The sequence below is a fragment of the Musca vetustissima genome, unplaced genomic scaffold (genome assembly GCF_032173495.1).
Source record: "Musca vetustissima isolate MV318-11 ecotype Yass unplaced genomic scaffold, APGP_CSIRO_Mvet_v1 utg83285, whole genome shotgun sequence".
In the NCBI taxonomy this organism is placed as follows: domain Eukaryota; kingdom Metazoa; phylum Arthropoda; class Insecta; order Diptera; family Muscidae; genus Musca; species Musca vetustissima.
Genome location: NW_026884722.1, coordinates 20,609 through 37,734, shown reverse-complemented (window position 1 = coordinate 37,734; position 17,126 = coordinate 20,609). Strand labels below are relative to the sequence as shown.

Sequence of the window (17,126 nt, the reverse complement as noted above, 5' to 3'; positions counted from 1 at the left end):
TCTAAAATATTGCCGGCTCCATCGTCATAGAAGTGAATTCCGATCTAGAATATAGGTACTCTGTGGGATCTTCGGTGAATTTTTGGGGTGTTCCATACGTAATGACAAATTTTATATATCCTCCAGCTTATGGTGGTATGATTATTTGCTACCTAATGAGATCTCAAAATACCACAGTTTAGCCAAATCGTTTGAAAAACGAGCTCAAAATCCCCAAAATATTGAATTTTTAGAGGTTAGCTTATGCGGGAGCTATATCAAAACATGGACCCATATATTTCATTTTCAATCCTGAATATTCTAGTTGTATTAGTAATGTATGTGCAAAATTTCAAAGCTCTATTTTAAATATTGCCGGCTTTATTGCCATCGAAGTTATTTCCGATCAAGAATGTGGGGTCTTCGGCAAATTTTTTTGGGGTGTTCGATACGTAATGAGATCTCAAAATACCAAATTTTAGCCAAATCGTTTGAAAAACCCGCTCAAAATCCCCAAAATATTGAAATTTTAGAGGTTAGCTTATGCGGGAGCTATGTCAAAACGTGGACCAATATAACCCATTTTTAATCCTGAATATTCTATTAGTATTAGTAATGAATGTGTAAAATTTCGAAGCTCTATTTTAAATATTGCCGACTCTATCGTCATAGAAGTTAATTCCGATCAAGAATATAGGTACTCTGTGGGGTCTTCGATAATTTTTTTTGGGGTGTTCCATACGTAATGACAATGGTGGTATGATTATTTGCTACCTAATGAGATCTCAAAATACCAAATTTTAGCCAAATCGTTAGAAAAACGAGCTCAAAATCCCCAAAATATTGAAATTTTAGAGGTTAGCTTATGCGGGAGCCTTACCAAAACGTGGATCAAGATATACCATTTTCAATCCTGAATATTCTAGTTGTATTAGTAATGTATGTGCAAAAATTCAAAGCTCTATCTAAAATATTGCCGGCTCCATTGTCATAGAAGTTAATTCCGATCAAGATATTATTGTACCTTATGGGGTCCTCGGTGAATTTTGGGGAGTGTTCCACTTCCGAATGACAAATTTCATATACCCTCCAGCTTATGGTGGTATGATTATTTGCTACCTAATGAGATCTCAAAATACCAAAGTTTAGCCAAATCGTTTGAAAAAACGACCTCATCGCCATAGAAGTGAATTCCGATCTAGAATATAGGTACTCTGTGGGATCTTCGGTGAATTTTTGGGGTGTTGCAAAATCCGAATGACTAATTTTATATAACCTCCAGCTTATGGTGGTATGTACAAAAATTGTCAAAGCTCTATCTTTATTATTGTGAGCTCTATTGCCATAGAAGTTAATTCCGATCAAGAATATGTGGACTTTATAGGGTCTCTCCGGTGAATATTTCGGGGTGTTGCATACGGAGTGAATATACCCTCCTTCTTAAGATGATGGATCTCATAATAATTTTGGGATTTTTGAAATTAATTTTTTTATTTATTTTTTAGTTCTTTTTTCCTCTCTCTCTCTCTCTTTGGCCCTTTCTCTCTCCAAGGAAGACACAATTTGTTCTTAAATTTATATCCCTTTTTCAGAATTTTAGTCTAGTCTTTAGTAGTCTAAAAAATATATATCTGTAGTCCATCATTAGCTTCTTGTCTTATTGCCATTCTATCATCATGCATTCCATCATCCATTCCATTGCATCATTTAGTAATCAGTTCATACAATATAACCAATAATAATGTTAAATATGTTATTAATTTAATTTTAATTGTAAAAAATATATATTCTACTCTACTCTTTTTTTCTTCTTTTATTCCGCAAACAAAAAATATCGAAAAAAATTAAAAAATCCAACAACAACTACAAAAAAAATCGAAATCAAATCCAATAACAAAAACAAACAATTTGGCCCATTCACTTTCGATACAAACATCATGAACCAAAAACACACATACATACACACATCAAAATCAATAAAAAAAAATAATTGAACGGTATCTCTCCCGGCCCCCTATCTCTCTCATTTTGTTATTGTGTGTGTATAAATGTTTTGTTTTCGTAAACTGTTATACTCGAAATGGAACTACAAAAATTTTATATTACTCCCCCCTTGGTCCTGTACTCTACCCCCATGTACCACCCCACCCACCCTGTAAATGTTGTGTCGTTGTTATTTGTGTGTGTGTGCGTGCGTAACGTAACGTAGTACCTTCTTTGTCCGAAGACCCAACTCCATTGGCCGAAGTTAATAATTTAAATTTTGAATTTGAATCAGACAAACAGCCGCAGCAGCAACAGCCCCCCTTTACACCGCCACCCGGGGATGATGGTGATTTTATGGAGGATTCGCTGAAGACACCCAGTGCTAGCCAGGCACCAACGGCCACGGCCGGAACACTGCCCACAACATCATCGGTATCATCCAGAGAACCAGTTCCTAATAGTGAAACGGAAATATTGAACGGCGAGGAGAAATCAACAAAGAAAGAACCCAATAGGCTGATGCGTATTGTAACCTCCACGCCCATAGCCAAGGTGTTCGATCAAAAGAAGCCAACGGAAAAGGCCAATGAGGAGCCCATTAAACCTGCTCGAAAAGGATTGAAATTTTCCTCCACCTCAACATCGTCATCTCAAGAGGAGGCGAACAAAGAATCATCCTCCTCATTAACGAAGAATGGTTCGGTGGTGGAAGAAACCAAAGAAACGGAACAAAAATCCACCAAGGATGATGATACCCTGGAGTTGTCCTTTGACAGTCATCGTATTGCTGAATCAACAAAAATCTCAGATAGTACCATAACAGCCACAGAGGGGGGTGATGATACTACTAAGGAGGAGGAATTGAAAATTTCCGATTCGCAAGAAAAGAAAGAGGACACCACCAAATCCCAATCCACCAGCAATGAATCAAAGGACAATTTCTCTGCCAAACTCAATGAATTGGATATTTCATCGGCCTCTTTCAAAACGGAAAATCACAAACGTCCTGAGTTGCAGCCTTTGAATTTAAAGAAATCCTATGAATCCATAGAACCCACAGCGAACAACAGCAACAACACCTCTAACAATGGCATCCACAACACAACCTCCAATACCACGGTTAACACCTCTACGAACAACAGTAGCAGTAGTATTCAAAATAATACTACCTCCAAGCCGCCATCGGGCGCCAATTCAACAAATGGCCACCTATCCGTTAGCAATGGCGGAATTGGCAATAATTCTCTGAAGCCTGTGGAGAAAATCGTTCTCAAGGAAAATACCCCTGGGCAGGATTTGCTGGAATGGTGCAAAGAAGTTACCAAAGAATATCCAAATGTTAAGGTTACCAATCTCACGACCAGTTGGCGTAATGGCATGGCCTTTTGTGCTATCATTCACCATTTCGAACCCAACCTAATGTAAGTAGAGAGATTTTATCGGATTATGGATAATATTTTTTTATTTTATTTGGATAAAATAGGTCCTTTTAGGTTATGTGGATAAAGAGGATAATGTTTTTGTAATTTGCGGATGCCTCGGATAAGATATATAGGTTGTTCGGATAACATTTTAAGGTTATCCGAATGGTTCGGATAATATTTTAAGGTTATCAGAACATTAGGGGTAACAATTTAAGGATATCCGAAGGTGTCGGATAATGTTTTATGACTATCCGAAGGTGTCGGATAATATTTTAAGGTTATCCGAAGGTGTCCGATAATATTTTAAGGTTATCCTATGGAGTCAGATAATATTTTAAGGTTATGCGCAGTTGTCGGAAAACATTTTTAGGTTATCCGAATGTTTCCGAAAATATTTTAAGGTTATTCGAGTGCCTCGGATAACATTTTAAGGTTTTCCGAGTAGCTCGGATAACATTTTAAGGCTACCCCAGTGGTTCGAATAATATTTTAAGGTTATCCGAATATTGCGGATAGCGTTTTAAGGTTATCCGAAGGTGTCGGATAATATTTTAAAGCTATGGGAATGTGTCGGATAACATTTTAAGGTTATCGGAATGTTTCGAATATTATTTAAATGTTATCCGAGATGCTCGGATAACATTTCTGGTTATCAGAGTGGTTCGGATAACATTTTAAGGTTATCCGTGTGGTCCGGATAACATGTTAAAGTAATCCGAGTGGTTCGGATAATATATAAAGGTTATCCGAGTGGCTCGAATAAGATTTAAAGGTTATCAGCGTTTCTCAGCTAACATTTCTAAGTTATCCGAATGGCTCGGATAACATTTCTAGGTTATCCGGATATGGCGAATAACGTTTCGAGGTTATCCGAGTGGCTTGGATAACATTTGTAGGTTATCCGCATGCCTAGGACAAGATTTCCTGGTTATCCAAATGTCTCGGATAGCATTTTTAGATTATCCGTAGGGTATTTTAGGCTAATTTTAGGTTATCTGAATATTTTAAGGTTATCCGAGTGGCTCGAATAAAATTTCTTGGTTATCCAAGTTGCTTGGATAAAATTTCTAGGTTATCCGGATATGGCGAATAACATTTCGGAGTTATCCGAGTGGCCCTGATAACATTTGTATGTTATACGAGTTGTTCGGATAATATTTCTATGTTATCCGCATGCCTAGGACAAGATTTCTTGGTTTTCCTAATGTCTCGGATAGCATTTTTAAGTTATCCGAAGGGTGTTTTTGGTAATTTTTAGGTTATCTGAATATTTTAAGGTTATCCGAGTGGTTCGGATAAAATTTCTTGGTTATCCGAGCTGCTCGGATAAAATTTCTAGGTTATCCGGTCGGTTCGGATAACATTTTAAGGTTATCCGAGCGGTCGGATAACATTTCTAGGCTAACCGAATGCCTCGGATAAGGTTTTTATGTTATCCGAATATATCAGATTATATTTCTATGTTATCCGAATGTCTCGGATAGCATTTGTAGGTTATCCGAGAGGCTCGGATAATACTTCGAAGTAATCCGAATGTCTCGGATAACATTTCGAAGTTATCCGAATACCTCGGATAACATTTCGAAGTTATCCGAATGTTTCGGATAACATTTCGAAGTTATCCGAATGTTTCGGATAACATTTCGAAGTTATCCGAATGCCTCGGATAACATTTCGAAGTTATCCGAATGCCTCGGGTAACATTTCGAAGTTATCCGAATGCCTCGGATAACATTTCGAAGTTATCCGAATGTCTCGGATAACATTTCGAAGTTATCCGAATGTTTCGGTTAACATTTCGAAGTTATCCGGACGACTCGAAGAACATTTCTTGGTTATCCGAGTTATTCAGGTGACTCGGATAATATTTCTATGTTATCCGAATTTCTCCGAATGTCTCGTATATGCTTCGGATAACATTTCTAGGTTATCCGAATGTCTTGTATTACTTTTTAAGGTTATCGAAAGCTCCCAGATACATTTCCTAGGTTCTTCGAAAGTCTCCGCTAATATTCTAGGTTATCCGCAGGTTTTGCATATTTTTTTCCACATAACCTAAAAAAATTTGTTGACCTATCCTGATTCAATAAATAACCTCCAATATTTTTGCTCTAATATGTCTTCCCCTCTTGCAGTGACATGTCCAAGCTAACACCACACGATGTGGTCGGCAATTGTCGTATTGCCTTCGATGCTGCCGAATCATTGGGTATACCACGCGTCATTGAGCCACGTGATATGAGTCTGCTGGCGGTGCCGGATAAATTGGCCGTTATGACGTATCTGCATCAATTGCGGGCCCACTTTACCGGCAAACAGCTACAAATTGAACAAATTGGTATGCGAGCGATACACACAGTTAATTGAAAGAAGAGACTTCATTAATAATTCCCCCAATTGTTTTTGTTTTGTTTCGCAGGTCCCACTTCCGATGAGTCCAGCTATGTCATTGGCAATTATAAATCAGACAATTTATCGTCACAGAATCTATTGAATTTATCGCACTTGAAAGCACAACTTCTGCATCAGAACTCATTGGACGATGATATCTTCGGGTTGGATAACAACAAAACCTCCCAATTGTCGCCGACGGCAAAGAAAGATGTTAAGAATTTAATTTTATCGGGATCGAAGAGTATTTTGGGTAAGGTGCTACTATCGCCGACGAAAGATAAGAATAGCATTAATGCATCACAGCATTCGAATACGACGACAACACAACCATCTGCATCGCCCTTAATTGAAGGCAATGGTTCATTGGATGATTCGCATCATCCTCATGCGGATGAGGTTATTAGCAACTCTTCGAATCAGGAGAATATTTCGCAAAATGCACAACTTAAAGAGAATCTTATCACAGCGACAGCCTTGGATCCAAATACAACAAATGTGAGTCATTTTAAAAATTTGAGAAAAGTTCATGAGTTATTTCGTTAAAGCTTTTGTTTACTTGAAAGCTTTTTTCCGCAGTTTCTTTTTAATTTTTTTATTTTGTTTTGAATTTTATTTTTTTATTTATTTATTTTTTGTTCCTTTTTTTGGCTTTGTTTTATTATGCTTTCGGTTTTTGTTTTTGTAGAAAATTTTATCACGTCATAAAGAGCAAAGTGAAAAAGCCCGCCAAATGATGGAGAAATTGCGAATCTCTCAAAATGAGAGACTGGCAAATGATGTAAGTAGAGAGCTTTTATCATTTCATTTTGTCATTATTTTTTATTAATAGTTTATTTAAAGATATTAATTTTTAGTATTTCCAAAAGCTTGGTTCATTTAAAGCTTGAGTGTCTTACAAAGCTTTTTTTTTACAAAATTTTAGTTAAAAGCTTATGTTCAAATTTTCAAATGTTCTTTAAATTTATGTTTGATTTTTAAAAATCAAAGCTTTGCTTGAGTTCCTTAAAAGCTTTGTTGAGCTCAAAAGCTTAAAAACTTTTATATAAAGACATTTGGTCCCTATGCCGGCCAATTGGCCTCTATAAAGCCCATTGGTCTCTATAAAGACCTGCGGTTTCTATACCGGCCAATTGGCCTCTATAAATCTCTTTGGACTCTATACCGGCCAATTGCACTCTAAAAAGACCGATGGTCTCTATACCGGCCAATTGGCCTCTATAACGACCGTTTGTCTCTATACCGGCCAATTGGCCTCTATAAAGACAGTTTGTCTCTATACCGGCCAATTGGCCTCTATAAAGCCCTATGGTCTCTATACCGGCCAATGGCCTCTATAAAGACCTGTGGTCTCTATACCGGCCAATTGGCCTCTATAAAGACCTGTGGTCTCTATACCGGCCAATTGGCCTCTATAAAGACCTGTGGTCTCTATACCGGCCAATTGGCCTCTATAAAGACCTGTGGTCTCTATACCGGCCAATTGGCCTCTATAAAGACCTGTGGTCTCTATACCGGCCAATTGGCCTCTATAAAGACCTGTGGTCTCTATACCGGCCAATTGGCCTCTATAAAGACCTGTGGTCTCTATACCGGCCAATTGGCCTCTATAAAGACCTGTGGTCTCTATACCGGCCAATTGGCCTGTATAAAGACCTGTGGTCTCTATACCGACCAATCGGCCTCTATAAAGCCCTTTGGTCTCTATACCGACCAATTGGCCTCTATAAAGCCCTTTGGTCTCTATACCGACCAATTGGCCTCTATAAAGACCTATGGTCTCTATACTGACCAATCGGCCTCTATAAAAACCTGTGGTCTCTATACTGTCCAATTGGCCTCTATAAAGACCTGTGGTCTCTATACCGGCCAATTGGCCTCTATAAAGCCCTTTGGTCGCTATACCGGCCAATTGGCCTGTATAAAGACTTATGGTCTCTATAACGGCCAATTAGCCTCTATAAAGACCTGTGGTCTCTATACCGGCCAATTGGCCTCTATAAAGACCTGTGGTCTCTATACCGGCCTCTATAAAGCCACAAAGATCGGCCTATTGGCCTCCTGTTGTCGAGACTGGGATAGTGGGAACCTTAAAACTCCCTAAATTTTCTTCTCCCTAAAACTTGCCTGACTAATTCTTTTTTCTTCATCCTTTCTCCCCTTCAGGAGGAACGTCAACAACGCCTGCGCGAAGAGGCCCGACGCATAATACTCGAGACCCGCGGTAAGGGCTCATCGAATCACAGCAGTCTGGAGAGTCCAACATCACCGACAAAAACTAAACGTTACAATTTCACCTCCGAACGTACAATATCACCGATAAGTAATACTCTGGATTTGGATGATTTCGGAGGAGATGCCTCCGCGCAGCAGCAATCATCGCCCAAAGCACCGTTATCGCCCACGAAGCGTATAACACCACCACGTGATAATGATAGCAGTAGTATAACAACAACAACCACAACAACAAATAGTAAATTAAGTCCTAGTCATAGATTAAGTTTAAATAATGGTGGTGGTGTCGGCGGTAGTGGAATGGCAGCAACCACCCTGCAATCCTTTAACAATGTTATGGATCGTCTAACACCAAAGAGTGAAAATATGGTAAGCAGAACCAGATTTTAAAGGACCTCAAATGGATTTTCTAATTCTCTCATCTCGTTTTTCCAGCCCGAAAAACTATTATTCATCCAATCAGAATTGGAGGCCCTCGAACGTGAACAGGTGGCTGTCGACCAGAAAGCCAACAGCCTGGAAAAGAAGTTGCGCGCCGTCATGAGCGGAAAACCAAGTAATAATAGTAGAAATAAGGAAAATCCCTTCTTTAGATTAATACGCAATAGTATCGGTGGTGGTGAAACCATACGCATTAAATTGTTAGACATAGAAAATGGTGAATTGTCCCTAACCCCATCGGGTAGTTCAGAATCATGTTCATCGTCATCATCGGATAGCTCATCGCCGGCAAATGGCGATGATGATGATGATGGTGGCAATGGTGGTCATGGTGGGTTTGTTGCGGCTGCAGGTAGTGGTGTTGCTGGTCTCAAGGCCAGCTTGCTAAGGCCATTTTCGGCAGAGCCCACCAAAGTGGTGCGGCGAGTACGCAAACGTCGTCTACACCCACACATACCAAGGCAACGTTCACGCTCCTGTTGTGTGGCCGAAATGCAAATACCTCGCTCTAATGATTTTGAGTATCAGCAGCATCACAATCCTCCTCCGCAGCCTTCACATCCATACCATCAGAATCAGCATCATCATCGCGAGCCATCGATGGCCAACTCAACGGGTATTAGAGAAAATACTACAACTACTATTTCCAATTCTTCCTGCGCCACTGCAACAACACAACAACCGCCCTATAGTCTATTATCCTCAGCTTCATCCAATCATTCCTCTTGTGATAATTTCAAAATCTGTAGCGATGAAGAAGAACAGCAACAACACCAACAACACCATTCTCCATTTGTACAAAGACGTCATAGAAGACGTTCAACCTCTCAAAGACGTTCACGAAGTAGAAGTAAAAGTACTGGTGGTAAATGTGTTTTCCTCCTACTCCTCCACGTAACTCTCCTAAAAAACAATTTAGTTTTGTTGCCACATTGTGTTAGATTGCTGCTCTGTGCTGCGCTACTCTCATGGCCGAACTGAAAAACAAAAACCAACCGCTTATTAGTAGCTTTCAATTTAATTAGCAAGCGTAAAATTCTAATAAAGGGGTTTGATAAGGACCTGAGGTCTTTATAAAAACCGGAGGACTCTCTACAGCCCAATTGGCCTATACCGGCCAATTGGCCTTTATAAAGACCGATGGTCTCTATACCGGCCAATTGGCCTTTATAAAGACCGATGGTCTCTATACCGGCCAATTGGCCTTTATAAAGACCGATGGTCTCTATACCGGCCAATTGGCCTTTATAAAGACCGTTGGTCTCTATAAAGGCCAATAGGCCTCTATAAAGACCGATGGTCTCTATACCGGCCAATTGACCTCTATAAAGACCGATGGTCTCTATACAGGCCAATTGGCCTCTATAAAGACCGATACAGGCCAATTGGCCTCTATAAAGACCGATGGTCTCTATACAGGCCAATTGGCCTCTATGAAGACCGATGGTCTCTATACAGGCCAATTGGCCTCTATAAAGACCGATTATCTCTATACAGGCCAATTGGCCTCTATAAAGACCGATGGTCTCTATACAGGCCAATTGGCCTCTATAAAGACCGATGGTCTCTATACAGGCCAATTGGCCTCTATAAAGACCGATGGTCTCTATACAGGCCAATTGGCCTTTATAAAGACCGATGGTCTCTATACCGGCCAATTGGCCTTTATAAAGACCGATGGTCTCTATACCGGCCAATTGGCCTTTATAAAGACCGATGGTCTCTATACCGGCCAATTGGCCTTTATAAAGACCGATGGTCTCTATACAGGCCAATTGGCCTTTATAAAGACCGATGGTCTCTATACCGGCCAATTGGCCTTTATAAAGACCGATGGTCTCTATACCGGCCAATTGGCCTTTATAAAGACCGATGGTCTCTATACCGGCCAATTGGCCTTTATAAAGACCGATGGTCTCTATACCGGCCAATTGGCCTTTATAAAGACCGATGGTCTCTATTCCGGCCAATTGGCCTTTATAAAGACCGATGGTCTCTATACCGGCCAATTGGCCTTTATAAAGACCGATGGTCTCTATACCGGCCAATTGGCCTTTATAAAGACCGATGGTCTCTATACCGGCCAATTGACCTTTATAAAAACTTGTGGTCTCTATACCGGCCAATTGGCCTTTATAAAGACCTGTGGTCTCTATACCGGCCAATTGGCCTTTATAAAGACCTGTGGTCTCTATACCGGCCAATTGGCCTTTATAAAGACCTGTGGTCTCTATACCGGTATACATTGGTGTCTATTAAGACCTGTGGTTTCTATACCGGCCATTTGGCCTCTATAAAGTCCTCTGGTCTCTATGCAAACCCCCCATCATCCGCTGAACGCTCGTAAGCCTTTCATATCAACCATTACTACTCGTTCGTTCGTTCGTTCATTCGTTAATAATTTTTGTGTCTCTAAAACCAAAACCAAACATGTCATTAATCGCTAAACAAAATAAGCCCCTTGTCAGGCTCTTCATTAACAACCATTTAATCCTTTTGTGTGCCAAATGATCTAATCGTCGTCTTTGTTCTTCGAAAAATAAAAATAAACACCAATCCAGCGCTGGAATTTGGAGAACTTGATCGACCCATCCGTCCATTACCATATTTTATCGATATGTATTTTTTCTGTTTTCGTTTCTAATTTTTTGTGTTTGTGTTCAACATATGCCTTTAAAATACGAAGCTTTAGTTGTTTGTTATTGTGTGTTAATATTGTTGAACTATATTTATATTCTACAGTTCCAAAAAAATATGATTCACCTTTAAAGAAAATAATCAGAGGGTGATTGAAGGCTCTAAGAAGAAGAATTTTTCCAATAAAAGGAAATATCTTAAATAAAACATAAAATTAAAATAATACTAAAAATTGTGACGACTGAGCCTTTTCCGCTCATTTTTCACGTAGACTCTATATAAAAATCCCGACCAGTTTTAGGTGTTTTGAAAGTCATAGCCATGTTAAAAAATTTCCCGTTACGAGACCCTACTATAAATACTGACAAATTTTAATGTAAGTCCACGCCATGACATAGCCTACGTATAACTGTCCCAAACGATTTAAGGTCTTTTGAAAAGCCAAATCTCATTTTTCAACCGATGTGGCTGTAATTTGGCCTCCTTGTTCGAATATCTTCAAAATAAGTCCATAAAAGTGAAAAATGTTGGCATCCTTGCTGTTATTTTTTAATATGGGATCTATGTTAAATCCATATAAGCGTCCCGATCGATTATAGATATTTTGAGGATTATACAATATATATTTCTCCAATTTAGTATTTTGGAGCTCTTGGCAGCAAATGTCTTGACCGATTTTAAGTATTTTTTAAGGCTCTTTGTCCTTTTCCAAACGAAGTGCCAATTTGGGTTCTGAATGATGAACATATAGCCTTTCAGACAATTTTCTCTGCAGTTCTATGTGTTCACATTGCTCCTATATAGGTATTCCGGCCATTCCCGTATATGGGTCTTGGACGATTTTAGGTATGTTGAAGACTTCATCTTCATTTTTCCAAACGAAATAGAGTTTCGGATTCTGAAAGTTTGAAATATCGTTTTTAAGGTAATTGTAGTTCCATATCCGACTGAAGCCTGTTATACATCTGCGAAGAAAATTATCGTTACTGGTCCATGTTTTGACAAGGCCCCAATATGAAGCGCCCAATCATCATCACATTTTGTAGTCTCATTTTCCGGGTTTTGAAAACTGACATACATCTACTCAAAAAATAACATAATAGGTTCATTGTTTGTTACATATCCGACCGAAGATTCCAACCGATTTTAGGTATTTTTAAGACCCTAGACTCATTTTCCAATAAAAGTGGCTGTAATTTGGCAATTCGATTTTCTGAGAGTAAGAAATACCTCGACGGAGTTCTCTCGAAAATATATTTCATTTCGACACCGAAAATTGACATACCAACTGTTATAAAAGTTTAAAACAAGCAAACAGTTTAAAACAAGAAACAATACGGTGTATTAAATAAATTTTTGTGTTGGTATGGGCCAAATATATCCAAAAAGTAAAAACATGAGATTAAAAACTGTTATAACATGCTACAGCATAATTTTGTTTAAATCCAAAACTGTTATACTTCAAGTAATTGCTACAAAATGACATACAAAATAAATCAATTATATTAAATGGGAACAAAACACTCTTTTAAATTGTTATATACACTTTTATACAACTGTTATACATTTGAAAATTGGTAAAAAATTATATAAACTTTGAAATAGGTCGGAAAATATGCCTTATAGAAAAAAAGTTAAAATCGGGCCATAAATGATATTAAAACTGTTATACCAACTGTTATACAGGAAAGAATGGACATATAAATTCAATGATTGACATTAAATTAAAAAAAAAACGTAAATTTCGAGACAAAGTGTTATATAAATTACTGTAAAACTGTTATACAGTTAGAAATAGTTTCAAAATTAAAAAAAAACTTGGATGCAGTTATAAAATTATGCTTCAAATATTAAAAACCAGTTATAACATAACTAAAAAAAAAATCGAGACAAAAAACTGTTATACAGCAAGAAATTGACATATAAAATCAATAAATTACATTAAATTGGTCTACACACACATCTAAAATGGTTTTTTGAGAATAAAAACTGTTATACAAATTATTATAAAACTGTTACAGTTAGAAAATGTTTAAAAATTATAAAAACTTGAATGCATTTATAAAATTGTCCTTTTAAATTGCAAACAGATTATGACATATCGAAAAAGAAATATTAAAAAAGTTCGATAAAAATGCATAACTGTTATACAGCAATAAATTGACATATAAAATCAACAAATCACATTAAATTGGTCCAAAAACACATTTGAAAATGATTTTTTGGGAAAAATGATTTTTTGGAAAAGTGTTATACAAATTGTTATATAATTGTTATACAGTTGACAATTTTTTTAAAAAAAAAAATGCATAAAATAGGGATATGTATACGATAAAACTTATACAACTGTTATACATTTGACAATTTAAAAAAAAATGACTTATAATATGTATAACAGTTATACAATAATGCGTTTCATTGCGAAACTGTTATAAAATAGGCTTTCGTTTAATCGAATAACTGTTATAAAAGTTAAAATTTCATTATGAAACCGTTATAACAGCTAGAGATTTTCAATGAAACTATTATAACAGTTTCAGTTTCATTGTGGAATTGTTATAAAATTGTAACTTTCATTGAGAAACTGTTATACATCTAAAAGTTTCCTTTAAAGCTGTTATAAATGTTGAACGTTCAATGTGAAACTGTTATAAAAATATAAGTTTCAGTTGAAAACTGTTATACATGTTTATGTTTCATTGTGGAACTGTTATAAAATAGTCAATTGCATTGTAAAACTGTTATAAAGGCTTTAGGTTAATCGAATAACTGTTGTAAAACATACATTTTCATTATGATACCATTATAACAGTTTGAGATTTTTAATGAAACTATTATAACAGGTTCAGGTTTATTGTGAAATTGCTATAAAAGTATAACTTTCATTCAGAAACTGTTATACATGTACCAGTTTTATTCAGAAACAGTTGTAAATGACTTTGTTTCACTGTAAAACTATTATAATAGCATCAGTTTGATCATGAAACTGTTATAAAGTTTTTTTGTATCATCATTAAACTGTAATAAAAGTGTCGGTTTCATTGTGGAACTGTTATAAAATCCTCAGTTTTATTATGAAACTGGTATACAAAACTTTGTTTCATTCTGAAACTGTTACACAAAACTTTGTTTCATTGTGAAACTGTTATACAAGTTTCATTTTCATTGTGAAACTGTTATACAAGTATCATTTTCATTGTGAAACTGTTATACAAGTATTGTTTTCACTGTGAGACTGTTATACGAGTTTCATTTTCATTGTGAAACTGTTATACAAGTATTGTTTTCACTATGCGACTGTTATACGAGTTTCATTTTCATTGTGAAACTGTTATACAAGTTTCATTTTCATTGTGAAACTGTTATACAAGTATCATTTTCATTGTGAAACTGTTATACAATTATTGTTTTCACTGTGAGACTGTTATACGAGTTTCATTTTCATTGTGAAACTGTTATACAAGTATTGTTTTCACTATGCGACTGTTATACGAGTTTCATTTTCATTGTCAAACTGTTATACAAGTTTCATTTTCATTGTGAAACTGTTATACAAGTTTCATTTTCATTGTGAAACTGTTATACCAGTTTCATTTTCATTGTGAAACTGGTATAAAAATTTCATTTTTGTTGTGAAACTGTTATAAAATTATTGTTTTAATCATGAAATTGCAATTAATGAACCTGTTAGAACCCATCAGTTTTAACTGTTCTAAAATTTGTAAAACTTTATTTTCAACTTTTTTTTTAGAGCCTTCAATCAATCCCTCTAGTAGTAAATTTTTTTAGAACATAGTTTCTTAACTAATTAGCAAAAATATTTCTTTAACATTTTTTTCTAACTGTTATACTCACTTCACTATTTCCCCATTTAGTTACCGAGGAAACCGAAGAACAATTACTATCGCAATGGTTTACATTGGTTAACAAGAAGAATGCCTTGATACGGCGACAAATGCAATTGAATTTACAGTAAGTTTTGACAAAATTGAATAATTTTCAATTTTTTTTAACAATTTCAAAATCGTTTTTAATTTCCTTTTCTTAGTGAAAAAGAATGTGAATTGGAACATAAATATAATCTCCTCAAAGAAGAACTGCGCGCTGCCCAATCCATTGAGGAATGGCGTAAAACCGAAGCGCAACGGGAAAAGGAACGTCAGCTGTTGGATAAATTGATGGATGTGGTGAATAAGCGGGATGCCTTGGTGCAGTGTTTACACAACGAAGAACAGGCGTAAGTTGATATGAAATTTTATTTTTTTTTTATAATTTTTATTAAAAATGTTTCTTTTTCTTCTTGGCCTTTAGCATCGAAGATGATCATGAAATTGCCCGCAATTTGGAACAGGTCAACATTAGTGGCAACAATGAAAAATGTGTAATATCTTAAAGAGCTTTAACCAACAAACAAATTATTAACAACAACCAACTTTAATAACGGAATTCAAGAGACTTCCATGACTGTGTGAACAAAAAAAAAAAAAAAACTTTAAAAAACAACCAACCAGACATCAATGAAGTCCTTCTTGGGGACTTCTAGGAAATTAAAGATCAACCTTAAATAACGAACTTCTTAAATTTAAGCAAACAACAAACTCAAGCGTGCAAAGAAACAGATACAACAGCAACAACAAAAATTAATTAAATGGAAAACAAATTCTCTATATATAAATGTGTGTGTGTTTAGCTTTATATATTTTATAAAATTGAAGAAAATAACAATTATATATATATATATATATATATATATAGATATTTACTTATTAACATATAGGCAGACCTACAGACATGCATACACAAATTTCAAATTCTTAAAAAAGAACCCCCCATAGACCAGCAGAAAATATTTAGAATTACTGTCAGGATTTTTTTCAAAGTTAGACACTCAGCATTGAAATCTAAAAGAAAATAGAAATAAAAGAGATTTTTTTCAAAGTAAGGAACTCAAAATTAAATTCTAAACATTTCCATAGACCAGAAAATAGACCAGAAAAAAATTTCAAGAGATTTTTTTTTCCAAGATATGAACTCTTGATTATATTCTAAAAAATAGCAAAGACAATAGTCTAGATTTTTTTTCAATGTTAAGAACTCAAAATTTGAAATTAAAACATTCATGCAATAATAACCAAAAGAAAAACGGAAGAAAAAAATTGAGAAATGTTTTGAAACAAAATAATCCCCTCCCATAAATGAAGAACAAAAAGAAAAACAAAAACAACCAACAAGTAAACCAAACACCTGCATATTGAACATATATTTTGAAATCGAAATCTAAAAAAAATATCTAATATAAAAATTGCTATTTTTCGGAAGTTTAAAAAAGGAGAACGTAAATCATAAAACCAAAATTCCAAATTATATATATTTCAAACCAAACAGAAAAAAAATGAATACTAATTGAAAATTAAGAATTTAAAAACACAAAATGAAAAGAAACTAAAATCTATTTCTTCAAAAAACCAAACGTCCGTTAGTTATTTAAGATACAAGACTATAATTTAACTAAAAGAAAAATGAAAATACGAAAAATATATAAAATCAGAAACATATTTACATACATAAATATATATCTAAAGATATATAAATATGTAGAATAATCTATATATGAAGAAAAAAAAACAAATAACTAAAAGAGAAATTCAATTTTAATTTGAAAAAAAAAGAAATGAAAGCAAATACAGGGTAATGGAGGCAAAGGGATTCCCAAAAAGTACGAAAATAGGAATTTGTATAACAGTTGCAATATGAAATTGATTAATTTTGGAATACATACATTGTGAAATTAGTAGCTGTATAACAGTTTCAAAAGGGTAAATAATATGTTTATAACAGTTTCGAGCGAAAAAAACTTTATATTATAACAGTATGATTGTGAAACTGTTTATTGTATAACAGTTTCAAAATTAAACTGTTATATTTTTGTAATATTTTCTCAATGAAACTGTTATATTTGTATTAACTGTATAATGAAACTGTTATATTTATATTAGTTTTACAATGACACTGTTATATTTCTAATAATGGAAC

General features: G+C 35.4%; 1 protein-coding gene across 1 annotated transcript in view; it reads left to right on the top strand.

Annotated features, from left to right (window-relative positions):
- Positions 1 to 15,508, top strand: part of LOC133331716 (EH domain-binding protein 1) — a gene marked incomplete at its 5' end in the record, with an annotated part of 33,489 nt that extends 17,981 nt beyond the window's left edge. Inside the window, 9 exons of the mRNA XM_061540093.1 lie at positions 2,189 to 3,386; positions 5,525 to 5,727; positions 5,809 to 6,278; positions 6,469 to 6,561; positions 7,947 to 8,384; positions 8,451 to 8,571; positions 14,969 to 15,065; positions 15,142 to 15,330; positions 15,405 to 15,508. Coding sequence (XP_061396077.1) covers positions 2,189 to 3,386; positions 5,525 to 5,727; positions 5,809 to 6,278; positions 6,469 to 6,561; positions 7,947 to 8,384; positions 8,451 to 8,571; positions 14,969 to 15,065; positions 15,142 to 15,330; positions 15,405 to 15,486 — 2,891 coding nt within the window. The remainder of the gene's footprint in view (positions 1 to 2,188; positions 3,387 to 5,524; positions 5,728 to 5,808; positions 6,279 to 6,468; positions 6,562 to 7,946; positions 8,385 to 8,450; positions 8,572 to 14,968; positions 15,066 to 15,141; positions 15,331 to 15,404) is intronic.
- Between the last annotated feature and the right edge of the window lie 1,618 nt (positions 15,509 to 17,126).